Here is a 26992-nt window from a genome sequence, read left to right on the forward strand (position 1 = left end):
CTGGTGGATGAGGTGGCAGAGGTGGGGTGTTCCTTCTGATGACTTCCATTTTCTCTATGACGTAGACAGTGAGGGCATCTGTTGAGATGACAGGGACGATAACGAGGTAGGAGGTTTCAGGAGCATAAAAAGGGAAGTCAAAGCTAACCCCCTCGAAACCCAGGTGCTTCCTGGGCAGCTCTGAGGGTTCACACTGAAGCCAGAAAGTATCCGTCAACCATGGCAACCAATCTGCTTAGCCAGATAAGTTCCTGGTCAGGATGTGGAGATAATGGGCTCTTGGACAGCCCCATGGATAGTGTTCTTCTAGCCAAGTGGTCTGGAAGCACAGCAGGGCAAAGGAATTAAGGATATTGACAAGAGCGGGGTTGAAGTGATTGGTCATGGTTTTTCTGCTACTTTCCCATTTGCTCACAAGGTCTCTGAAAACCTTAACTGTTCAGCTTGACACCCCTATCTGCAAGTTTCATGTTATTTTAAAAATGGGAGGCTTCATTGAGTTTTCTACCTTCCCTGAAAGGGAAGGCCCAGACTCTCAAGGGCCAGGCCTTTTCACAATGTTCTCTGAGGGTTCCCATTGTTTATATTTCTCCATGTAGACGGTACCCATTTATCTATTCTTTGTTTCTTACCTTTAAAATAGAGTAAAAATCAGGTTCCATCTGCCCCTCACAGCAGAGAGAATGCTTTATTCTCTTCGGTGACCATACTACTGATACTCACTTTGTGTTTTCCGGATATTTTACCATGAAAACAGAATGAACTCCGACTGCATACCATTCAGTTGTTCAAGTTTATTCATGTTGTCTCAATACACTGACAAAGCACACCACATTTTGTTTGTATCTTTTCTCCCTCGAGAGTCAAGAGCCACTTTATCTTAAACCAGAAGATTCTCTGAAAGAACACACGCGTGTGTGCACACACACACCAAGTACAAAAAGCCTAACTGCACAAAGTGCATATGAATGGAAAGTGCAAACAGGCTTCACTTTCAGACTCTGGGATCATTCGCTCTGCCTCAGAAATCTCAGCGAGGTCCTCACTGGCCGGGCCAGAGCGGGGCGAGGCTGCCGGGGCCAAAGGGTAAGCGGTGCCTGCTGCTGCAGAGCTGGGCACAGGTCACATGGCACCGGGCACTGGCGCCAACTCCCTCCCAGGTCAAGGTGTGATGATCTCATTTGGGGACAGGATGGGGGTGAAGGGGCAGCGGGTGGACAGAGGCAGATTTCTTGCCTCTTTTTTATGATTTGGTTTCTTGCCAGAGTTTGACGCCGTGGAGAGTGCTGAGATCTCAACGTTTAGAGGCCTGGGGGCCCTTTTCTCCGAGGCCCTGGGCCCTACCTTGCTGGTAGGCAGGCATTGAGAGCATGGTTGGTAAATCCACATGGCACAGCCGTCCCGGCCCGCTCAGCTGTGTGTCCTCACTTCCTTCTCACAGCACAAGGCCAGCGAGCATGTCTCCTCAGTCTCAGTGAGGAGACGGAGCCCAGGACTGGTGAGTTTAGCCACCACCCAAGCAACCAAGATGGAGAGGCTCAGACATGCTCGGTGTTACTCTTGGCCAGCGAGAACACCAGTGCCACCTCTATAAACCCAACCCTCAGCCGGAGATGGGGCCTGCCCACTTTCCTCTCTGCAGGTCATGCTCAGAGCTGCCTCTAAGGGCTGGAAGGGAAAGAACAGCTCAAGCCCAGTGGGAGTTCGGCTGGGGGGGGTGTGTGAATGGTTGCCTTGGCAACGCTGTCTGGTCCCTTGTGAGAGAGGGCCCCCTGCTGGGCTGGGGCAGGAAATCAATTGAACTTCGGGTTTCCCTCCTCTACGGGAAAGATAAATCTTCCTAGTTCAACAGGGATAGCCCTTGACATTTTCCCAACGCTGAGCCTCACATCAGCGCCGTCAAACACTTCTGAGTGTCCTCCACACAAGCACACGCACATCCGCATCACGTGACTGACAGAGGGGGTCCGGAGGGCCCCCCGGCTCCACACCCTGCAGACCCGTATCAGCACCGAGGGCTGCAGCGGCTGGCAGCTGCTCCTCACCTCCGTCTGGGGCCCGCTCCCAGCTGCAGGCAGGTTTGGCAGTGGCTCAGGGGAGGCGGGGCCCCTGCCTGAACAGAAAGGTCACAGTCCCTGAGTCCCAGCAGGACCCCGCTTGGCAGTGCCACACTGAGGGAGGGCGGCAGGAAAGGCTTAAGGGACACAGAGAGCTCACAAACAGAGTTCACTTTCCCAGCTCCCAGCTTCAAGTCGTCTCTGTAAAACTCAGGTCAACGTGATGCTGTAAGGTGTGCACACTAGACAGTGGTACCATCCCTGGACAGGAGGCCTGGCAGCTGTGCTCCCCCCACGGCCACCATGGGCACCTTGGCTGAGACCCATGGCTGCAGAGAGGGATGCTATGCCCAGCTTTGGCAGCCACGTGCCTGCTGGGGCTGCTGCCCCTCAGACCAGAGACCCGAGACTGTCTGATGTAGTCTTGGGCTGGCCTTGGCTAGCTAGCCAGCCGGGCTTGCCTGCCCCCGACACCCGACGCAGTAAGTGCGCATGGGGCGCATAGGGGAAGCGTACCCTCTGCCGCAGAGGTAAACGCTCTAACCGCCCACTCTGAAGGGAACAGGACTTGGCGTGGGACACTAAAAATGCCAACTGGTCCAGAAGCGGGCATGTTTAAGAAGGCATCTTGGCTCAGAATCCCTCCCTCACTTCTGGGTAAAGGGAGAAAGGCAGCCAGAGACTCCCATTGCATCCTATGGGACACGTGTCTGAGGCCCACCACCTAAAGGGAAGAACCAGTAGGGTCTGGCTGGGCCCCAGCAGGGGGTGCTGCCCAGGAAAGCAGGCAGCAGAATGAGGGCAGCAAAACCAAGAGACAGAGGGAGGAGGTGTCCTTTTGAGTAAATATGTTTGTGGCAGGGTCACATCTTGGTAGCAGGGAAGGAGACAAGGAAAGCAAAGCATAGAGGTGCCAGAGGCCTCCCGTTCCCCCAGAATGTTTCTACTGCTAACAAGAAGAACCTCTGGCGCTAAGAACAAGTTGGCCAGAGATGTAGGGCTGCCATAGGAAGGCACCCCAGTCTACTCCATCAGTGATGCTCCCCTAGCCCCCCCACACCCTCTCTGGTGCCTGGCGGCAGACGAGCTCCAGGACTCGGGGGCCAGGACTCTGTCTTCCCCAGGGCTCCTCTGCTCCCCCGGGCCTGGTAGGAAGCAGCCCCAGAGAGAAGAGGGACCGCTCCTGGTCAGATACAGAGGGTGGTGGGGCACAGGTGGGACCTGAGGAACCCAAGTCAGGAAGCGTCAGGTGCAGAAGGAGGCCCGGCTGGGGCTGGAGGGGGGCCCAGCCCCGAGCCCGTCACTTTAAGGTGTCATCGGCGTTTTTGAACATGAGAATGGCGTTATAGATCTTCAAGGCTGGGCCCAGCTTGACGCTCATGATCTTCACAATGTCTGCCTGTGTCAGCAAAAGGAAGGCCTCGCCGTCAATCATCTGAGGGTTGGGGGAGGGAGGTGGAAAGCGGAGAAGGTGGAGAGGGCCATGGGGGGAGTGAAGGAAGGTGGGCATATGCATGGGGAGGCGGGAGGGGAGGAGGAAATTGGAGTAAAGGATACGTGGGAGGAAGGAAAGGAGGAGGGAGAGGGAAAGAAGGAGGAAAAGGAAAAAGGAGAAGGGAAGGAGAAAGGAAAAAAGGAAGACAGCAATCGGGACAGAGAAGGAAAGATATCCACTGGTTTCATGTTCACACACACACTCATGCACACACTCACACACACGCATGCTCACACACACACACTTTCTTCCTGCTGACTGGTCTGGACTTCAGTGTGTATCTGCATAATGTTTTCTGAATCCTCACTGACAATGGCTTCAAAACCCCTGCTGTTGCTCTCCCCACACGAACCCTCTGGCCAACCTTAGTGCTGCTAACAGACACGAGGGCATTCTGGTCAACACATCACAGTACGACCTGTGAGCTACGAGAGACACACTGAGATTTAATCTGACTCTAACCAGGCCTTTGGATCTAACTTCCACTTATAGGAAATACGGGGGATGTTGGAATAAGTTAAAGGACACCACAAGGAAGCAGTGAGGCGAATCCAGAGGGGCACATTCTGCTGGAGTTTTCTCAGTGGCTCCTGCCCATCACTCAGAGATTTCCCACCACTGCAACTGCTGAGGCTGATTCTAGGTTCTTCAAAGCAAAGACTGGAGTTTGTAGCCTAGCAGTTTGGGACTATGTCAGGAGACAACAGGATTATTCAAGAACATACAAGATGTTGTTTGTGTGCTGATGTGTGTATATATACATATATGGGGAGCTTTGAGCCATAACGCCATTAAAGGTCATATTTGACCTTGAAGGCAGAGGAATTTAACAGAAAAATAAATTAAATGAGCCAAGTGCAATAGCCCACCCTAGCCCGAGAGCTGTGACTAGGGCTAGGGGATTTCCCAAGTTGAAGTCGCCTGGAAAGATCCTTAAAGAGCCACATGTGGAATGTTTAACAGAGGCCAAGCTAAAATCTAACCAGCACTGTCAAAGCATGATGAGACTTCTACGCTATCACCACAGAAAGGCGTGGCCCATGGGAACCCAAGAAAAAGGGCCATTCAGGGAACAGGAAGTTGCCAGAGTTTGTCCGGCTGCACGGTCAGCAGGGTCTGTCGGCCTTCTCTGCCCTGTCCCCCCTCTGAGCACCCCTTACACCTGGCACCCCCCCCCCCCCGGAGCCCTTACCGCATGCTGCCAGAGCAGCAGTTTACAACTCTATCTCCCTGCTACGTGGGGGGCCTTAAGAGCAGGGGCCTCTTCTCTTTCCCTCTGCATCCTTCTCATCTTACACAGGGCCAGGCACGGAGCAGACATCAATAATCACTGGCTGAGTCATTTTAACAGATTCAGGCCTGCAATAAAGATGACTGTGAGAGGACTGGGCAAGCTTTCCTGAGGACTATGAGTGCCAACAGGCTGGACACGCTGCCCATAAGACCTTTGCTCTAATTCCTCACTCACGAAACATCCCTCTACTAACTCAGCTGTGTTCCGGCTGGAGAGCATCCTGACCAGCGTCCTAAATGCCCTGACAGCCAGAGAGAACCCACTCCCTGGGGAGACTGATGACGTGGACCAGACCTTGGAGAAGGCAAGCCTCAGCCCCACAAAGGGCTACACTGAGACTCCATCGGATGCTGTGGGTCCGCCAGCACACTCTGGCCATTGCTTTTTTTGTATCACAGGACATGCTGAACGGGGACATGCAGCAGATGTTCCTGGGAGAGGTAGCCCTTCTCCCAACAGGAGGACAAGGCAAAGCCCAGTATGGGCTAGACTAGAGGATCACACTTCTGGGTGGCCCAGCAGCTGGCTGAACAACTACTCAAAGACGTTCATTTTGGCCTGACCAGGTGGTGGCGCAATGGATAGTCAGACTGGGACCCAGAGGACCCAGGTTCAAAACTCTGAGGTTGCTGGCTTGAGCGCGGGCTCGATGACTTAAGCGTGGGATCATAGACATGACCCCATGGTCGCTGGCTTGAGCCCAAAGGTCACTGGCTTGAGCAAGGGGTCACCCGCTCTGCAGTATCCCCCACCACCCTCCCCCATCAAGGCACATGAGAAAGCAGTCAATGAACAACAAAGGTGTCGCAACGAAAAACTGATGATTGATGCCTCTCATCCCTCTCTGTTCCTGTCTGTCTGTCCCTCTCTGTCCCTCTCTCTCTGTCACTGTCCCAAAAATAAAATAAAAAGAGCATTCATTTTGAATCTGTTGTCACCTAAGGGAAGGTCTCTCATGGATGCCACATGGTTCTGCTCTGTCTCAATAACACATGGGGTGAAGATGTGACTTAAAAAGTAGAAAGCTTAGTTATCAAATGCACAACTTATATGAAGTTGGAAAGGTATATTAATATCAGAGATGACAGAGTTGAGACTTAAAACAATAAGACTGTGAAACCAACAGGATAGCATGTAATAGGGAGAAATGAAAGTCTTACATTAGATTAACTTTAAAAACCAGTGGTACAAGGAACACATTGGAAAATCTGGCTAGATTAAAATGAATAATTGATATAAAAGGCACTTGGAGACTTTCATAAACCCCAAACTAGTGTGATGTGGCGATGGTAAAACTTGGGTAAACCTTAAGTTTTGCTCATAAAAATTTAGGGTTCAAATTGAGGGGAAAAAATTCCCATTAACCACGAGATATTCATAAAGTTGAGCATGACTCAGCAATGAAAATGAACAAACTACTCATTTACACAAGAGCATCAATGAACTTTAAAAACATTACACTGCGTGGAAAGAGACAGACGAAAGAGTCTGTGCTGTATGGTTCCATCTATATGGAGTTCAAGGTCAGGCACAACGAAACTGGTGCTCGAAATTAGAACAGCGGTTGCCTAGGGGGTTGGGGATGGCTGAAAGGGGCCGAGAAAGAACTTTCTGGAATGGAAACGTTTCCTATCTTGACTGAAGTATTGGGTTCAGAGCGTATACATTTCACAAAGCTCACGGAACTATGCTGTTAAGAGGGGTGCATGTCTCCGCATGCACATCTGACCTCCGTTTGAGAGCATCTGGGTGTCAGTTCAACACACGCCCCGCTCCACTGAGTGGTGTCGATCGAGGGTCAGGCCGTGCATGTGTGGGGCAAGGGGCTCAGCACCTTCCTCTCAGTCTTGCTGTGAAACCGAAACTGCTCTAGAGTAAGAAAGTCTCTTTAAAAACAAAACCCAGCACCATTTCTAGGAGCCGCAGCCCAGGTGCTGTGTGGGTCGGGGGCGTCTGAAACACAGGTGCGGCTCTGTAAAACACACAGTTCCGTAAGATCGCAGACCTGAAGGAAAGCACCCTGAATGGGGAGGAGCTACGAAGTCCCACCAAACAAGGATCTGATGAGGAAACTGACTGGTCGACCTAGTCAAAGCGTCTTCCAGGGAAAGAGCCAGATTCCTTTCTCCTGGGCATCCACCGGAGGGGCTCCTGTGGGGAGCAGAGACTCCCCTTCCTGGGTGAAGGGGAGATGTGTGTATTCTTTGGAAGGAAGACCTAAACAAACTCAAAGGTCCCTTACAGTTTCAAACTCTACAAATTAGGGGAGACATGATAAAGTCCTTCATTTAAGGAAAGCTACACATTAAAATCAGAACAACCACTGATCCAACCCCTGCTGTATCAGTTATTCTGGTATAGTGATATGCCTTATATATTACTCAATATAGAATAACAGATATTACTCGATAGTAATGTAATATAAAGTAGTATATGTACTAGTGGCATAATTATACTAGACATTCTGATACAATGACCCATTCATCATTTCCAATGCTCACAATGGCCTTGAAAGGTAGGCATCACTATAATGATTTTATCTCATAATTATTTTATAATATAATTATTTTATTTTAATGATACTTATTTTATACATAAGAAGATGCAGGCTCAGGGACAGTAAAAAGCTCAAATCGGCAGAGCTGGGATTCAAACCCAACTGTCTGCAAAGCTAGCATTCTTTTATCTACAACTCACCGCTTCGTATCTCTGGGGAGCTTGTAGGTCTTGATTTTGAGCGTATGTTAGGACTCTGGCAGTAAAGGGCAATACCCGTGCCATTCAAAATACGCTTTAATTTACAGACTGTCGCTGGTGAAGGTGAGTTTGGAAAGACTGGGCAGAGAGCAGAGGTGTGAATGGAAATGGTCTCCAGGATGCTTCTTGAAGATGTCTGAATACAGAGAGTTCCCAAGCTGGGCCACGGGCCATACCAGACTTTTCCCAGAGATGTGGTCACTATGACTACTCGCCCCCAGGCATGACAACAGAGGGCCTTCCCTGTCTGAGGGCAGCACGGGTAAGGACACCCGCTTCCTTTCTCTGTCCCCACTCAGCACTTGCACTTTACTTACCTCATCTTTGAAGAGTCTTGCTTGGTCCTCACAACCTGTCAGAGTCTGAACGAAGCCGAAGACCTTGGAAATCAAAGAAGATGTGTTGCCAGGGAGACGGGGGCTCGGGAGTACAGGGGAGGGGTGGGCTTATATGGCCTTGGCACCGGCAGGGCTGTGACACTGCTTTTTCTTATCGGCCTAAGAGGATCCTTGTGTCTCTGCTGCTGGGTGTGTGAGGTGAGGCCCCTGCTCCGAGGCCCAGCCTGCCTCTCCTGCTGGACGCCCCTGGACCAGCAGCCTGCCCCTCCCGTCCACCAGGATAGGCCTCTGAACAGCTAGGAGGGACTGTGGACTCGGGAGATGAGCAGGGTCTCTTTTGAACCAGGGCGTCACGGTGAGAGGGAAAAGCGGGGCGGGGGGGGCCGCACTCCTCACCTCGTCAGTGGTCCACTTGGCAACTGTCGAGGCCGAGATGCCCGCCACCCCTGGCAGGAGCTTGCAGTGCTGTTCCCAGCACACTGAGAGTGAGCGGTCAGGGTGGGCCGACAGGGCTGACATGAAGAGGGACTGGTGGATGACATCGGTCGTTAGTGCTAGAAAGCAGAGCAGAGGCTGGCAGGCCGATGCCGAGGGCTAAGCTGGCCCCAAATCCCACTCATCCCCTGCCCCTCGGAAGGACCATGGCCCCCTTGTGATGGCCTTGCAGAGCCGGGAGGGTGGTCCAGATCTGAGTCCTCATCCGGGGCTTGCTCCTTCCGGTAAAGTGGGTCCCTCACGTCACAGCCTCTCGGGTCGGCTGTTTGGAATGACCCTACCCTGTCCCTCTGAGGCCGCACCACCGGGCCCTGCAGGGATGTTTTCTTGAAGCTGTTGCAGAATCCCGACACCACTTTCTAGATACTTTGCATCTAACCGGTTCCAACATCCAGGCAAGTGCAGCCCCGACCTTGGGAGTCCGTTCTGTGTGTCCTCCCGTCCCTAAGCCCTTTGGGGCCCTTACTAACTTGCTCTTTAATCCTGGGCAAGTCACAAACATGGGCCTCAGTTTCCCAACCTGTAAATGAACAGGTTGGGCAAGGACATCTCTGTGGTTTCCTCTTGTTCTTCCAAAGGCTGATGCTCAGGGGGCAGGCATGGCCCAGAAAATCTGGAGCCCACACTGAGGAGTCTACCCACAGATGTGTGAGAAGTCTCCACAGTGACCCCTCTGTGAGCAGAACAAAGCCCAGAGTGGCCTGGCCTGTGGTGGAGCAGTGGATAGAGCACTGGCCTGGAACGCTGAGGCCGCTGGTTTGAAACCCTGGGCTTGCCCGGTCAAGACACTTATGACAAGCAATCAAGGAACAACAAAAGTGACACAACTATGAGTTGATACTGCTCGTTCCCCACCACTCTGTTAAATCAATAAATAAAATCTTTAACACCCAGAGTAGCCAGTGTCCCCTCCGTGAGAGAGCCAGCTGGTAGAACAAGGGAGCCCTGCAGACCTCTGTCCCCTGCTCTGTCCCTGAAGGTTGTCTCTGGGCCATAGCCTCAGTCTCTCGGAAGACTTAATTTAACTTCCCTAGCACTCAGGAAATTTCTGGAATGAACACAGTAGGCATACGCCCTCTGCTGGTCAGAAAGTGCCCTTGCAATGGAAGCCAAGCAGGTATTCCACAAGGGGGCAGAAGAGGTACGCACTGCAGCCCCGTTCCTCAAAGCCCTCACTCCGAGGGCCTGGAGGAAGGCAGGCCAGGCCCCTCCGCACGCAGCCTGAGGCTGCAGGCATCGTTTAGTGCACAGTACAGACCACCAGGCGGGAGTCAGACAAGAGATCAGGACTAACAATCATTGCAGCATGTTACTAAGAACTTGACACGACTATCTCATGTAAGCCGCCCACCACCTTTTAAGATGGGCACGATGATTATCAGCATTTTCCAGGTGAAAAAGCTGAGGTTCAGAGAGGTGGCATCGCCTGATCAAGGTGTCACAGCCGGTAAAAGGCAGTCTGACTTCATTCAGGTACTGCCCAGGTTACAGAGACTATTCCTGAAGCACTTGGATAGCGTGGGTCCAGGAACTGTGCTATGAACCGGGCGATTCTTCATGGTCTATTCTTGCCTTAAACTGGTGTACACTCAGTTCAACTGGGGCAAGACCCCCAGAGTCCCTGCTGGGCTACCGGCCAAAGATGTGAGATGAATTTATCACGCAGTGGAGGGCCAGTCACCTTGTCCCTCCCCTGGGAGCATGCAATGGGCAGCACTGTGTCCCCTCAAGTTCATGTTCAAACCCTAGGCCCTAGTACCTCAGAATGTGACAATAATTGGGAAAAGGGTCTTTAAAGAGGTGATGCAGTTAAGTAAGTCATTAGGGTGGGGTCTAATCCACTCTGACTGGTACTCTTATAAGAGACGTTTGGACACAGAGACCAGGGCAGCGCACGCAAAGGCAGAGATGCAGGACGCTGTGAGGGCACAGTGACAAGGCAGACCCCTGCAAGCCCAGGGGAGAGCCCTCAGGAGGAACCAAGCCCTCCATACTTTGATCTTGGACTTTCGGCTTCCAGAAGTGTGAGAAAATAAAATTCCGTTGTTTAAGCCAGTGTTTTTCAACCAGTGTGCTGTGAGACATGGTCAGGTGTGAGTATAAATACATTTAGAAACTATATTATTAACTATATGTATAATATGTACTGTGTTAGAGTGTCATTTTGGTAGGTGGTGTGCCCCAGGATTTTGTAAATGTAAAAAATGTGTTGCGGCTCAAAAAAGGTTGAAAATCACTGGTTTAAGCCACTGTGGTACTTGGTTATAGGACAGCCAAGCCAAGACATTCAGGGTTGGGAAGTGAACGGACATTCAGGTTAGGGGCCTTATGTCTATTATATCAGCGGCACGCAGCAGAAGAAGTCAGACCCGAGTTTGAATCCCAGCTCTGTTCCTTACAAGGTGAATGACATCAGACAAATGACTCCTCCCTCTGCGCCTCCGTTTCTCTTCTCTCAGAAGCAGAGAGCGACATCCTCAACACAGGATGCTGTGAGCGTCAGCGCCAGTGTATGGAAAGCACCTGGTACAGTGCTTGGCCTACAGCGGGCGCTCAGTCAGCCCTAGTAGTTGACACCTGAAAGGCAGCTCTTCGTGTTTTCAAATGAGGAAACCGAGGCTCAGAGATGTTAAGTGACTTGCTCGCCGTAACGCAGCTAGACAGTGGCAGCCATGGCTTCCCTTCCAGGGAGCCTAGACTTAAGAACAGAGCCGGGGACATCATCTGACCTCACAGTGGAGGACCACAGACTCCCAGCAAGGCCATGGGTGAAATGGGACTGGGACTTGTGGTCATTCAAGGCCCCATCCTATACTCTGGCCACTGCTCTATGCTCCCCCACGTGTCTCAAAGGAAGAGCTACAACCTTCCTACCAGCTTCTCCTTCTCTGGGCCCCCAGTCTGCCAACTGTAACCATGTTGTGGAGAACGAGGGAGTAAACCACGCTGGACTTACTCTGGAAATCTTCCTGTGGAATCTTCCGATACTTTGGAGGGCGCCCAATCCTGGAGAGAGAGGGACCAGGTCCATGGCAGGGACTCAGTGCCTGGCCTGGCCCAAGAGGACACGCGGCCCTGCACCCTTGCCCTCCGCACCGGCCATGATGGCGAGGCTTCTTTCTTAGGGAGAAGCCCGAGAGGTTCCTCTTACGGGCCGAGGCCTCCGTGTCGGACAGCTCCGCCTTGAGCCGGCTCTGGTTCCTCTCAGCCAGCGGGCAGCCCGAGAGGCAATGGTGGGCTGTGAACTTGCCGGTGACATGGCCAGACCCGTCACAACCAGGAGTGGGGCACTTCCTGAGGAAGAAGAAGGCACAAGTTGGGCTGAATCTGCTTGTTCCCATGAGTCCTTTCCAAGCCTGGCTCCATTCTAAGAGGGTCTTTAGTGAACCCTGATTGGCCACACACAGAGAGGTATAAAACAGGCCCTCTCTGAGCAATGTCTCTTAGCAGGAGCCCTTCCCTCACCGGTGGTGGAAGCTGTACTTGGAGGTCCTAGTGTGCGGCGGGCTCCGATAGCTGAGAGGGGGACAGTCCCCAGGGGAGGCAGAGCTGGGCTCTCTGGGTCCTGGAGGAGCAGGAAGAAGAGTCAGCCCTGGGTCCCAGGGTAGGGTGGGAGTCAGGCGAATGGAGAGCAGGGAAGAAGCAGTTTCCATGGGGAAGGTCAGCACTGGGAACTAGTTCCCGGGTACAGAAGCCCCAAGCTAGGCTGTGACAGCGCTTCCGGCTGCGGGGTATCTATCCCTCTGTGGGGACTGAGGGGCTTGGTTCTCTTCTGCTTGGGTGAAACCTGCAGGCCATGCCTTCTGTCTCCTCCGGGGAGGATCAATGCAGAGCAGCTGTGGGCACAGCTGTACCTTAGGAGCCACAGAGGCACATTCATGTTATTCTCGTTTCCCTGTTTCATCCCGCAGACTCTGGTGACATTATTTTAGGCTCTGCCCATGTCTGGAGAGCAATCGAGAAGGATCAACACCCCAAGGGAGACAGATGTGGCAGCAGCAGGGAAATAAGGTGTGTGTGGGGGAATCCTGAGGGTGAGAACTGGGACTAAACAGTCCAATGATCTGACCTGTAACCCCTGCCTGTGGGGACCAAGATTTTACATAACAGAGTGAGCGTTTCCTTAGCAGACGCCAGGCACACCCTGCAGGACTCTGCCAGATGCTGAGAGAGCTCCCTGATGATTAACTACCTCCTATGCGCATGCTCCCAAGTTGAGTCCCCCCTTCATACCTCAGTACCCCAAACCTACAACTGGGGAAGCCAGAGACACTGGTTGGAATAGCAGAAGCCCCTGGGCCAGGGAGGACGGGGTCTCAGAGCTCGCTGTGGCCACCAGAGCCCTGTGTCAGACCAGCCATGCTATCGGAGCGGGGGCGCGGAGAGCTTGGGGTGGGACGGGGCTGGACATCAGTAGGAGAGGCTCAGAGTGCCCTGGGGTACCCACGAAGAGGAGGCTGCAGGGGATGCCCTGTCTTGGAGCACCAGCCAGCGGGGTGGATGTCCGGGTGGTCAGCATCGATCCAGAAGTCGTAGGCGTGACTCCAGCCATCAAAATGGAGCTGGGGAGGCAAGGCCCTTGGAGGTCAGGTGTTCCTCGTAGAGCTCAGCTAAGCCGGGAGGTCCTGCAGGCCCCAGGAGGCTCTCCCCATCCCCGGGGCCTGCCAGAAGCAAGATACTGGATTGGAAGAACCAAGGGGCCGATCCCACAAGAATCTGTCTTGGCTGCCACGTTTCCCAAGGGCTTCGCTCATTAAGTTATGGGCGTCTCCCACCAATCCTTGCCTAGGACTAGGGCTGTTAGGCTCATTTTATGGACAGAATGTTAAGGCTCAGAGAGGGGAAATGACTTGCTCAAGCCCACAAAGGTAAGTCACCGATGAGGCCAGAATGAGACTCAAGATCTTCAGCCTCCAGTTTAGAGCTCTCTTCACCACAGCACGCAGCCTCCCTTATGTCTGGCTCATGGCATGCTCTTGACCTCTAATTAATCTATAGAATTCTTGCCCAATCGGCCTGTTCACTTCCCCAGCCCAAGGGTCCCAGAGCCACCTTTATCCGATGGTCCTCCACATCCTCCACGCTGGCCACACGGATCAGGGAGGGGCTCCTGCGGTCCACGGCCTCCAGCTTCATGTTGACCAGAAAGCTGTGTGGAGGCTGCTGCAGGGGACAGCAGCTTTCAGGCCCAGGCCCCATCCAGCAGTGCGGAGGCTCCGAGAAGGGAGTCCCAATGCTGGGCTTGGAAAACTGGGGCCTGCCAAGGGAGGGTCCGGGCCCCATCCTAGCTGGCCAAGGACTCGACGCCTTCCTGAGCTCAGCTCTGGGGACAGGGAGAGCCAACTTACCACCTTGAAGGCCCAGGTGGGCACAGCAGAGGCCCCAGTTTCTTCCAGATATTTCTCCCAGCAGAAGCTGTCAGGGTCTGGGTAGTCTGGAGGAAAGGATGAGAGCAATGTCCAGGCCCCAGGTGTGCTGCGAGAGTCCCCCCCAAGGAGGACCAGGAGCATGGAAGAGACAGAGGCCCACAGAGGACAGTCTCCCCCCGCATCACCACGGCCAGCTCCTGGAAAGGGGCTCCCGAGGCCACGGGGTGCTGGCAAGCACCTCGCCACCTCACAGTTTACAGGGCTGCTGGGACCCCTGCCTCCCACCCCCTTCACTACGCTGCTGCTCCAGCTCCAGCCCAGCCCCATCTGAACCTCTGCTGGACGTGGGCCCGTGTAATATGCAGAACCGCAGAACCGGAAGGGAACACTTCTTCCCTTCGGGCTTCTGCACCCGTACTTGCAAGGCGGGGGACATCTAACTTTCTTCCCTTAAACCCTCACAGTCAGGGTCTGGCAGGACTCTCCTAGAATTAACGGGCTCTCAACTCCCAGGCACCAAAGCTGAGGCTCCAGGGCCCTCTGTCCCCTCACCCTGGCCCTAGAGACCCAGCTAATAAGGTACTGGCATGGGACCAGGGAGAGCAGTGTGGGGCCAGGCCTGGGAAGGGCGTGGCCCGGTCTGTGGGTCACCTTGTGGAGGTGTGAGGGGCTTTCCTTGCTTCTGGCACCAGCCCACCGGGTGGATGTAGGGGCTGCTGGGATCACACCTGAAACCCGAGAAGGCGTCAGTGTCCCAAGTGAAACCCGGAGGCCCCGAGCTTGCTGTCCTGCAACAGCACGGCATCAGGGCTCACCCCAGGTCCACTCAGTGAGAGCTAGACGGCTGACGAGACAGGCAGAAAACCGTGGCTCTAACTAAAAGCTCTAACACCACCATCATATCTAAGAGCAAATCACGAATCACAGGTCCGCTCACCTTGACCTTGGTATTTTTAGGTGACACATCTAATACTTACTGCATTGTGTTTCTTACAATACAGATCAAATCCATTGGACAGTCAATTATCTCCCTGAACAAATATGAATGCCAGGGCTGGGCGGGGGCCATATGGCCCAAGTCTTGCCTCCCATCCCCCACCATTCCCCCCCATCCCCCCCCCCAGACAAGTCTGGGCCCTCCCACTACCAGTAGTCGTAAGTATCATCCCAGTTGTCGAAGTGCACCAGGAAGCGGCCGTCCACCACGTCGGTCACGCTGGCCACACAGACGAGGGAGGGGTTCATGCGGTCCACAGCCTCCAGCTTCATGCCCACCTGGAAGCCCAGGGGTGGGGGACTCTGGGGGCAAGAAGAGGGGCTGGCACGGCCAAGCCAGGCAGGCTAGTGCTAGCCTGGAGCCCGCTGGCCAGGGAAAGAGAGGGTTCCCTAGGAGTCATGCTGGGGGTAAGGGGGAGAGTAAACAGAATGTTAATCCCCAGCTGGGAGCACTCAGGAATGACTGGCCTCCAAAGTGCACCCAGAGGAAGCCTCACTACGCAGAACATGTGACTGGCAGGAGGCTAAGCGTTCACCCACGCAAAGCGTGTGCCAGGCTGAGCACAGCCTCTCTTCCCCTGCACGACAGCCATCGTCATCCCTCCTTTATAAGTTAAATAACTCGCCCAGGACAACAATGCTAGTCGATGGTGGGACCAGGATTTAAACAGTTTGACTTAAAAGTCTGCATCTCTTGTCACAATAGTGGGTAGAACCCCATCAGTCACTTGGGAACCTGCAAGTATGGCCTTTGGGGTGGACTGGGGGTGGGGAGTAACTGCCTGAATAGCATGGCAGGGTCCCTGGCCCAGGAGACCCCGGAACTTTTGACATGGTGGTATTTTTAATGGGGGCTCCCTATATCTCTCAGACTTTTTGCTTGGGATTAGGGGATATTTTCACTGCTGGGTAAAGCTGCAGCTACCTCAAACAGAGAAAAAATGAGGGGTGAGTTATTGGGACTAAATGGGAGAACCTTGATGTAGGGCAAAAGGAAGAGAAAAGCAGCTTCTAGGATAAAGGCTTAGACCTCACATCAAGAACTACAGAGCCTGACCAGGCAGTGGCGCAGTGGATAGAGTGTTGGACCGGGATGCGGAGGACCCAGGTTCAAGACCCCGAGGTCGCCAGCTTGAGCACGGGCTCATGTGGTTTGAGCAAAAAGTTCAACAGCTTGGACCCAGGGTTGCTGGCTTGAGCAGGGGGTTACTCGGTCTGCTGTAGCCCCACGGTCAAAGCACATATGAGAGAGTGATCAATGAACAACTAAAGTGCCACAGTGAAAAAAAAACTGATGATTGATGCTTCTCATCTCTCTCCGTTCCTGTCTGTCTGTCCCTATCTATCCCTCTCTCTGACTCTCTCTCTGTCTCTGTAAAAAAAAAAAAAAAAATAAATAAATAAATAAATAAAAAGACCTACAGAGCAAGTCCTGGCCAGTTAGCTCAGCCGGCTAGAATGTTGTTCCAAAACACCAAGGCTGCGGGTTCCATCCCGGGGCAGGACACATATGGGAAGCGACCAGTAAATGCACAACTAAGTCAACAACAAATGAATGCTTCTCTTTCTCTTTCTCTCTCTCTCTCTCTCTCTCTCTCTCTCTCTCTCTCTCTCCCTTCCTCTCTCTAAAATCAATCAATAAAAACAAACAAAACAAAACAAACAGAACTACAGAGCACATCAAAACAAGAAGCGAGTCAAGAACAGCGCCATCTCAGAACCCAGGCTGAGACGGTGTGCCAGGGCCCCTGAGGGGACGCGACGATGAGAGGTTCTGTGGCAGAACCTGGGGGAGAGCCTGGGGCGTGCCCCTCCCAGTTGGTAGGAGACCAGAACAGAGCTGAGAGCCCGGGCAGACCAGCTCTCCTCTGGCGCGTCAGACACTCTGGGCCAGCCGCGGTGACTGGCCCCCGGGCAGGCGTCCACTCTGGCTCAGGGGCACTCACGTGGCTCTGGCTCACAAACAGGTGCTTGGGGGCAGCCTGAGCTCTCGTGCTGCGCAGGTACTGACTCCAGCTGAACTCCTCCTCCTTGTAACCTAGGCCCCTCGGGGGGGACGAACAGAGCGCCGTGCAGACAGAGGCTGGGCCACGGGGAGGGCACCCCACACTGAGGCAGCGGAACCGGGCAGGCCTGAGGACCCACAACCCTCGAGAACCTGCCCAGGGGCCCCTTGCTGAAGCAGGACACAACCTGGGTGGACGCCCAAAGGGGGAGGGCAAAGCAGAAGCCCCGGGGGGGGGGCAAGTCACAGCAGGAGGTGATGAAGAGAGGCTGGCAATGTAACGAGGAACGGAGGGGGGCCACAGGAAAGACGGGATGGGTCGGAGGGCCGCTGCTTCGCTGTGGCCATCCAGCTAGGCCTTACCTTTGGGGGGCTGCAGCTTGTGCCCAGTCTTCTCGACCCAGCCAGCGGGGTGGATGTCAGGGGAGTTGGCATTGACCCAGAAGTCATGGCACTCGGAATACCCATCAAAGTGCAGACGTAGACGGTAGCCACACACCTGGCCCCATGAGAGGAATCACAGGGACTCCGACCCCAGCAGACACCCATTCCCTTTCCCTCACCTCTCCCCGTCAGCCTGGTGGTCTCGGGGCTCTAATGCTGGCAGGCCCCCCACCTCCCTTCCCTCCCAGGTTTTCCCCACCCTGAACTTTGTCCCACACTCTCCCATCCAACAATGAGAGAAGTTCATGTACTCGTGAGCCTGAGTTCCGGGTTCAAGACAGGCACGTTCTATGGCACCCTCCTGCCCTTTACGACCTAGGCAGACCCCCATGGGCACCGACCAGGGCTCGGGCTTGCTTGGCACCCCGGTGACCTTTCCTTCTGCCGCCTGCTCTCCCTGCTCCACACTCGCACACCCTGCTCTGGGCTCATGGAGTTGAAGGCAGCTCTGTGAACACGCGGCCTGTTCCAGGCCCCAGCACCTTTCCTGACTTTGCTGCTTCTGCCTGAGGCACCCTAGTCATTCAAAACTCAACTCTCAGGGCTCAGCAAAGGGGGCCCTTTCCCTGTGCAGCTTCTCCTGTCCCTGCAGTGCCTTTCTGCTCACGTCCGTCCCACAGCTGTGGTATGTCGCTCATATGTTTATCTGGCCGATTCCCACACAACTGTGAGCTCCCAGAGGACCAGGACCTTGCTGGACTCATGCCAACACCCCTGCCCTCGGGGTCTCCTCGAGTTACTCCAGCATCGGAGCACACACCCGTCCAGTATCACCACCACCCTCACACTTTATCTGTGTTGTGTGTGTTCCACCCGAACCCCCCTCTAGACTGGGTGCTTTCCGGGGGCAGGGCAGTGTCTCCCTCCTCTGAGTCCAAGCCCTCCGCGCCCCCAGCAGGCTCGGTCAGTCTCCCCTCAGTGACCCCGTCAGAACGGCGGTGCGAGCCCAGCTCACCTCGGCCACGGTGAGGATGAAGTACGTGGATGGGTGCTGAGGGTCGATGCCTTCCAACTTCATGCCCAGTCTGAAGCCATTCTTGTTATGAGTGGCTGCCTGGTACTGTCAACGCACAGATTGGAGGGGACCCAGCTTCCATCCAGTCTTATCCTTGCCTAGTGGGCTTGGGGTGAAGGAGCTGCCTTTAGGCCTCACCCACCTGGTACTACCAAAGGGATAACTTATTTGGGGGTTTTTTTTGGTGCAGGGATGCAGAGGTAGACAGAATAGCTTCCAGGTTCCTTGAAATATATTCACTGAATCAGAGCTGGACTTAAGGGCTCCCTCTCACCCAAGTCATTGAAAGATCAACACACAGAATTGAGTAGACAGTATCAGAATTCAAAAGTCTGTGGGCTCAGTGATGGGGGAGCCTAGGTTCCATCCCCTCATTTCTTCCCACCCTGGACATCCTTAATGGTGGGCTCTTTTCTACTCTGGGCCCCTAACCAGTCTCTCCCCTCTCCACTCTGACAGTCCTTTAAGGCAGTGGTCCCCAATCTTTTTTGGGCCACGGACCGGTTTAATGTCAGAAAATATTTTCACGGACCGGCCTTTAGGGTGGGACGGATAAATGTATCACGTGACCGAGACAAGCGTCAAGAGTGAGTCTTAGACAGATGTAACAGAGGGAATCTGGTCATTTTTTAAAAATAAAACATCGTTCAGACTTAAATATAAATAAAACAGAAATAATGTAAGTTATTTATTCTTTCTCTGCAGACCGGTACCAAATGGCCCACAGACCGGTACCAGTCCGTGGCCTGGGGGTTGGGGACCACTGCTTTAAGGGATGTCAAACACAGAAAACACCAGAAGGCCTGAGTTGGGAAGTGAGTCCCTCGATGGGGAATAGAGCACTTCCTAGGCAGACATGGTCCCACTCACGTCCTGGAAGAGGCTGACCGGGGCTGTGGTGGCTCTCTGTTCCTCAAGGTAGGACTCCCATGACCAGCCTTCCTTCTTCTCCCCTGACGCTGTGGACAGGAGACAGACAGACTGACAGGGAAGAGTAGAGACGGTAATGGAGAAGGCCTGAGGGCCGGAGCGGACTATGACTAAACTTCGTTCCATTTCTCCTGAGGAACCAAAGGGTCAGAGTGGGGGCTAGAAGAGCAAGGTCAGACCAGCGATGAGTACAGAGTTGCTCACACCACCCAAGGGAAGCGATACCATGTGATTGTCAAGTCTCTGGGTACTGAGCCTGGCAGTGAGGCCTGTACGACTGGATAGAGAATAAACAAACACATGATATAACTCCCGACAAAGAACACTCATATACTAATACTCAAACCATAAACATTGTTTTGCTGTCACTCTCTCGCACAGACACTAACTCATGCTCATCCATATATGTACCACACATGATCACAACGGTAACCTACACTCCCGGCCTCATACCTCCAAATGCGTACACACACGTCACATGATTATAAATACACGGGCCACCATACCAGGCTGGCTGCTGCTCCACTCCTCACATTCTGGGGTGCTTGCTGTGGGCTGTCCCTCTGGATCCTTCTCTTCTTCTTGCTTCTCCTGTGGAAGGCAAGCCTAGTCCCAGCTTCCTATCCTCATGGGGTTGGGAGAAGCCCCAGTTGCCATTCCTGGCACCTGCCTGGCTCTCTGACCACGTGGTGTTTTACTCCAACCAGGTGGAATTTCTGTGAGGCCACTGGCAGGAACATAGCTAGAGCAGACAGCACCCTACAACTTGGGCACAGAGTCACAAAAGCATACAGTCCCCCCCTCCTGCTACTCAACCTGACAATGCCCCCCATTCCCAGGTGGGGACACAGGGCACAAACACCTGCCCTGTGCTGACTTTCTTCCCACTGGAACTGGCATGCTCTGTTTCTTCCAGCTTCTCTGTGACCAGAGCCCCGTGCTCCCTGGCCTCTGGCCTGGTGACTGGGCTCCGGCGATGGAACTTTCCATCTCTCCACACAGTCATTTTGGGTGCTGGTGCCTGTGAATGTGCTTTAGCCCCAACCCTAGACTGAGACGGGAGCCCCTGAAAAGCAGATATATTCACTCCTCTCCAGCCAGGTGCAGGACCTGACTCAGGATGAGACCCTAACAGGGGTCTCCAAACTTTACACAGGGGGCCAGTTCACTGTCCCTCAGACCATTGGAGGGCTGCCAAATACAGTGGTCCTCTCACTGACCACCAATGAAAGAGGTACCCCTTCCAGAAGTGCAGTGGGGGCTGGATAAATGGCCTCAGGGGGCCGCATTGTGGCCCGCGGGCCGTAGTTTGGGGACGCCTGCTAGAAGATGACAAGTGAGTCATTAAAGTGTCTTCTCTGGCCCAGCCCCGTGACCTGGATTGACGGACAGGATAGTGGGAATTGAGGGACAGCTTCTAGCTCCCCCCTCCCTCCCACTGTCCTCTTCCTACCATGGGCTCTGGCTCCGACTCCTCTTCTGATGGGCTCTGGTACTCCCTGCGCTTCCTCTTCTTCACGGGTTTGAGGAGCTCAGAAGCCTCGGTGCAGGAGGAGTTCTGGCCTGAAGAATTCTCCACGATAACGGACCTGAGGGAGGAGCAGCCTGAAGGAAAGAACCACCGACCCACCAGGCACCTCCCAGCCCCTCTCCTAAGCCATAGACAGAAATGAGGCTTTGGGGCCTCAAAGCAGAGAAAGTATAGGGGTAAGTAAGCCCTGCCCCTTACCGCTCATGGAATAGCTGGGGGCGGCCATCGCTGGAGGAACCAGGATCTGGACCAGGATCCGGACCAGAGCCTTGCTGAGGCTCACACGCCTGGCACTGACAGGTGCCATCATCCTCTGGGGGGTCCTGCGGGGGATCTTCTGGCGGGTCCTGGGGGAGGTCCGCTATGGGGACCAAAGGGGCCTCAGGCTGTCTACCTCCTTCCAGCCATACGTAGGCTCCTCACACTGGGAGCCCACGTCCCGGAGGTTCAGTCTCCACCTTGGTTCCAGCTCCTCGGGCTCCTCAGCCCCCCCACCCACTCACTCCAAACAGCGTTCTCTCTCTACCTTAGGGCCAACCTCTGGGCGCACCTGCAGGAACTTGGGCCTCGCCCCCGACCGTGGCTCCTCGGGGAGCTCAGGCCTCGCTCGCTCCACCCGCGCAGGGGCCCAGCTCGGGGCCTGGGGCTCCTACCCGGCTGTTGAGTGCCCGCATCGCCACCTCCCGCCGGGGCCTCGCCAGCTTGGTACTCGGCCACGCCTTCCCGCCGCAGTTCGGGGCTCGGGGGCTGCTCGGCTCCCACCATGTTCAGTGGCGCGTATTCGCTTATTCGGAACTGAAGCGCGGGAGGGTCTCAGGATCGCAACTCCAATATGGGCCCTTGACCACCTCCAGTCGGCAGGGCCCCTCTGCCACTGTTTTACTCAAGCCACACTCTCCGTCGCCCACCCAACTCGGCTCTCGGGTGCGGGTACGCCACCCCAAGCCACGCCCTCAACCACCTGCAAGCTCCGTCCCTGGGCGCCCTTCTTCAAGCCACGCCCCCAGAATCCATTCCTCACGAGCCTCGAGCTCAGAGTCCCTCACTCCAAACCACGTCCCCAGAGTCCCTCACTCAAAGCCCCACCCACTGAATCGTACGTCTCGGCCAGCTTCCCCCACTTTCCGCTGCAGGCCCCGCCTCCGGGCCCACAGGCCCCACCCCGCAGCTGCGACTGGCAGGGGCCCTGCCAATCCCCAGAGACACTGACCCGCAGGCCGCTCCCAGAAGGCGGGGCCTCGGCCTCTGTCCACTCCAGAAGCCGCATGGTGCTGGCGCTGGAGCTGGCCACCGGCCCCGCGCTTAACTGCGGCAAAACGGTGGCCGTGACAGGGACGCTGCCGGTCACTCGCTGCGGAGCACCCACATGGATCGGCTCCCGCGGAAAGCAAGACACATCCAGGGAACTGCTGGGCAGGCCGAGGGTGGCAGAGCTGGCTGTGAACAGATACACGAACAGACACCACACAGGTGAACCTGGTGGCTCTGCCCCAACCTTGCCATGCATGTGTGTAGGCAGGTGAAAAGTATCATCTCCTGCCCAGGATCCACACTTGCTTGGGCAGGTATGGGAATGCTCCTCCTCCCCAGACCCCTGGCTTGACCCACCTGGAATAATGAAGGCAGTAGTGGGCAGGTGAGGGCTGGAACCTGGGCTGTCTCTGGCCACCAGGTGCACACTGACCTCCCCTGTGGAGGGCCCCTTCAGTGTCCTCAACACCTCCATTTCAGCATGCCCCTCCATCCTGGTAGGCCTACATGAGGAACACAGCCCCAGGGTGATCAGGGAGGGAGAGGGCTTCTTTGAAGATGAGCTGCTCACCTTAGAGAAAAGCATGAGCCCCGAGGGAAGTAAGGTATCTTAGGAATCCAGCATCAAATCTGGCTCCTTGCTGTAAAGAGGTCACCCAGGTGAGGGCTCTGGCAAGGTCCTGCACTTCCCCCAGTCTTGTAAGATAGGCCTGTGTGAGGGTGCTTTATAAACTGTGACGTACAGAACTGACTCTGGGGAGTATGTCTCAGGCAAGGTTCTGTCTGACCAGCTGTCTTCATGACAGGTCCCAGACCAAGTCCAAACTCCCCTCTATCTCAACCCCCCACTCGAATCAGAACCCTCAAGCACTGGGTTCTTCTTCACTCACACAGGTCCCAGGAGGTGACCTTTCCTGAACATGTTCTTTTATGGCCCCATCCACTACGCCCTCCCCAAACACAGTGGGCACTCAAACATGTTGGACAAATGCACGCATCTTAATAGCAAAGAGGTGGAGTATGAGAACCCTGGCAGTGCACGGTTTCACAAGGGCAGTACTGGCATTTAATAAAGAGGTGGTTGAACAGGTAAATACGGGAGGGGGGGGGACCTAGTGACATAAAAAATATACTTAGTTTATATCATTACTTAACTCCTAATTATGAAAAATGTCCAGCAGAATTTTCTGTGATGATGGAAATCTCCAACACAGCGGCCACTAGTCACATGTGGTTACTGAGCACTTGAAAAGTGGCTAGACTTTAGAAATAGAATTTTTAACCATATTTAATTTGAATTAAATTTAAATAGCCACAGTGGACATAGTTATTGTCTTGGAAAGACAACTTTATTTGTATTTTAATTGTTTGTTGAACAGCTCTAGCTTCAAAACACACTTCAAACTCTGCCCATTTCTCTCCATCTCCCTTGCCGCCACGCTAGTCCCAACCACCACCAACTCTCCTCGGGCTTCAGAAACTGCCTCCTAACTCATTTCTCCTTCTTCCTCTCCCGTCCCTCTACAGTTTAGTCTTTCAAAATGCAGATCGCATAATATCCCTATCCAAAATTCTTCACAGCTCTTCATTGCCCTTAAACCAAATCGAAGTGCTTTATCCTATAGAATCTAGTCACTTTTCCTCTCCGATCTCATCCTCCACCCTCTTCCCCTGTTCTCTACCCGTGATAGGCTCTGATTTCTTTTCACTGCTTGATATACATTCCCACCTCAGAGCCTTTGCCCTTGCTGTTCCTCTACCTGCAATGCTTTTCCCCAAGCTCACTGCTTGGCTGCCTTTTTCCCATCCTCCAGGCCTTAAACTCTCAAAGTAGTAGCCCAGCCTGACCAGGTGGTGGTGCAATGGATAGAGTGTCGGACTGGGATGCGGAGGACCCAGGTTCGAGACCCCGAGGTCGCCAGCTTGAGCGTGGTTTCATCTTGTTTGAACAAAGCTCACCAGCTTAGACCCAAGGTTGCTGGCTCAAGCAGGGGGTTACTTGGTCTGCTGTAGCCCCACGGTCAAAGCACATATGAGAAAGCAATCAATGAACAACTGAGGTGTCGCAGCAAAAAACTGATGATTGATGCTTCTCATCTCTCTGTTCCTGTCTGTCTGTCCCTGTCTATCCCTCTCTCTGACTCTCTCTCTGTCCATGTAAAAAAAAAAAAAAAGTAGTAGCCCAACCCTCACCCCTTCTCACTACCTCTTATCTCCTTACTCTGTTTATTTCCTTTATTATAATCAATAATGATCTTCATTTACTTAGTTGTGTTTGATTAGTCCTCCTCACATACATGTAAGTTCCATGAGGGCAAAGACATTATCTGTCCTGTTCACTTCCATATCCCTGGCCCTTAGAATGGTGCCTGACACATAGGAAGTGCTCAACAAGTATTTGTGTTGGATTTCAGTAATTTCAACTGTTGTTAATAAAAAGCACTGTGTTGATACTTGGTTGCTTTTAGGTGTTAGCAGTACTGGACAGTGACTCGTAGCATACAGGTTAAAGGAAAGAATATGGGCCTAGTCTTAAAACAGAGTTAAGACAGTTTGAATCTCAGGCTCACTACTTAAGAGTGAGTAAGTAGCTTACCCTCTCCAAGCTTAGTTTCCTCATGCGTAAAATGAACCCAGTAATGGTGTCTACTTAAAGGGCTTTGGTCAGGGGTAGTCAACCTTTTTATACATACCGCCCACTTTTGTATCTCTTTGTTAGTAGTAAAATTTTCTAACTGCGGCCCTGGCCGGTTGGCTCAGCGGTAGAGCGTCGGCCTAGCGTGCAGAGGACCCGGGTTCTATTCCCGGCCAGGGCACACAGGAGGAGCGCCTATTTGCTTCTCCACCCCTCCGCAGCGCTTTCCTCTCTGTCTCTCTCTTCCCCTCCCGCAGCTAAGGCTCCATTGGAGCAAAGATGGCCCGAGCGCTGGGGATGGCTCTGTGGCCTCTGCCTCAGGCACTAGAGTGGCTCTGGTCGCAACATGGCGACACCCAGGATGGGCAGAGCATCGCCCCCTGGTGGGCGTGCCGGGTGGATCCCGGTCGGGCGCATGCGGGAGTCTGTCTGACTGTCTCTCCCTGTTTCCAGCTTAAGAAAAAAAAAAAAATTTTTTTTTTCTAACTGCCCACCAGTTCCACAGTAATGGTGATTTATAAAGTAGGGAAGTAGCCTGACCAGGCGGTGGCGCAGTGGATAGAGCGTCGGACTGGGATGCGGAAGGACCCAGGGGTTGCCAGCTTGAGTGCGGGCTCATCTGGCTTGAGCAAAAAAGCTCACTAGCATGGACCCAAGGTCACTGGCTCCAGCAGGGGGTTGCTCAGTCTGCTGAAGGTCCGCGGTCAAGGCACATGTGAGAAAGCAATCAATGAACAACTACGGTGTCGCAACGAATAACTGATGATTGATGCTTCTCATCTCTCTCCGTTCCTGTCTGTCTCTACCTATCTATCCCTCTATCTGACTCTCTCTCTGTCCCTGTAAATAAATAAATTAAAAAAAAATTCTTTAAAAAAAAAAAAGTAGGGAAGTAACTTTACTTTGTAAAATTTATAAAGCAGAGTTACAGCAAGTTAAAGCATATAATAATAATTACTTACCAAGTACTTTATGTTGGATTTTCGCTGTTTGGCAAGTATAAAACAACTTACTATATAGTTAAACTATCTTTTTATTTATACTTTGGTTGCTCTGCTACCGCCCACCATGAAAGCTGGAACACCCACTAGTGGGAGGTAGGAACCAGGTTGACTACCACTGGCTTTGGTGAAGATTAAATGAAAAAATATGTGAAATCTTGATAGCAGAAGGCCTTCAACAAATGCCAAACCACTACCTTTTAACAGAAATTCCAGAGAGCTTGATATTTTCTGGCCAATAACATGTAAGTTGCCTGCTTACAAAATCAGCTTGTAATGGCTGCTGTCTCTCCCACCCTCCCTCCTGCTATTCTTCTGCATTCACTTATTTTCCAGCTTTTCCTCCCTAAAATCCAGAGCCCATACTCCAATTCTAGACTGCATAATCAGGTAGGCAAAGGCGAGATCTGTAACCTGCTAATTAAGGCAACATTCAAACCAAGGTTTGTTTCCCCCTTTTATAATTATAAAACAGAATTCCCTGAATTTAATTCTAATTATTTTGCTTTGTAGAGCTGACACACTACTACTACTTGTACCATTTAAGTTCTTCTCAAGAAAGTCGATCTGTTTATGCAAAACACTGTCAGTCATTAAGAGTGACTGTGCTTATTCTTGAAAGAACTGCATTCTGTTTCACACCTATCACAGCTCAGGTCTATCAATGCAGTGACTGAGAGGCCTGGCCTGCTGCCTTTCTCCCTCAGCACACAGTGGAGGGCCAGCTAGGTGCTCTGGGAACACAGCCTCAAGTGAGACCAACTGCTCTCAGGAAGCTTATAGTCTAGAAATAAGATATGAAGTTGAGGGTGGAGATAGAAATGTGAAAACCGTCATGAACGGATGGTCTTGAAAACCTTAGCACTGAGACTAAAGAAAAAGGTGGGAGCCTTGGAACTCACCAAGATTTATAGGTTGGGAAGTGGAAGATCTAGCAGAAGACTCAGAAGGAGTCTGCAAGGAGGTGAGACGCGATGCAGAAGAGTCCAGGCTGCTGGAGGACGTTTTTTTCAGGAAGGTGGGATCAAGTCAGATGAGGGCTAAGGGCTGACCCTTTTAGCAATAAGGAGAAACCTTGACCAGAGCCATTTCAGAAGAGCTGTGGACAACAAAATCCTGATCAGAGTGGGTTCTAAAGAGAAACCTTTGGTTAGTTCAATATTTATTGAGAACCTAACCATGGGGCCGGCACTGGTCTAGGCAACACAGATTTGCTAGTGAGCAAAAGAGACACCTCAGCCACAGAGTCTACGTTCTACTGGGGAGATTGACGATAAGGATTGGTCCTGTAGGTGAGTACAGACGATGGGTCTAACAATCCTTTCAAGGAGTGCGGGGAAATAGGGCTTGGTATTTGGAGAGTGATATGGTCTCAAGGA

The 26992-nt window shown here is 53.1% G+C and overlaps 1 protein-coding gene across 1 annotated transcript; it reads right to left on the bottom strand.

Moving 5' to 3' along the window:
* Positions 1-792: 792 nt before the first annotated feature.
* On the bottom strand, positions 793-26701 carry L3MBTL1 (L3MBTL histone methyl-lysine binding protein 1). The gene is made up of 22 exons (XM_066236273.1): positions 26516-26701; positions 22335-22480; positions 21937-22163; positions 21380-21521; positions 20925-21087; positions 20649-20784; positions 19702-19786; positions 19136-19224; positions 18206-18310; positions 17170-17305; positions 16748-16839; positions 14953-15104; positions 14457-14533; positions 13785-13870; positions 13489-13599; positions 12884-12998; positions 11902-12001; positions 11533-11730; positions 11393-11442; positions 8338-8495; positions 7921-7983; positions 793-3492 (listed from the first exon to the last, which is right to left on the bottom strand). Exons 2-22 carry the CDS (start codon positions 22468-22470, stop codon positions 3358-3360), a joined length of 2556 nt encoding a protein of 851 aa, XP_066092370.1. The 5' UTR covers positions 22471-22480; positions 26516-26701; the 3' UTR covers positions 793-3357.
* Between the last annotated feature and the right edge of the window lie 291 nt (positions 26702-26992).

This window comes from Saccopteryx bilineata, chromosome 6, assembly GCF_036850765.1.
Source record: "Saccopteryx bilineata isolate mSacBil1 chromosome 6, mSacBil1_pri_phased_curated, whole genome shotgun sequence".
Lineage (NCBI taxonomy): Eukaryota > Metazoa > Chordata > Mammalia > Chiroptera > Emballonuridae > Saccopteryx > Saccopteryx bilineata.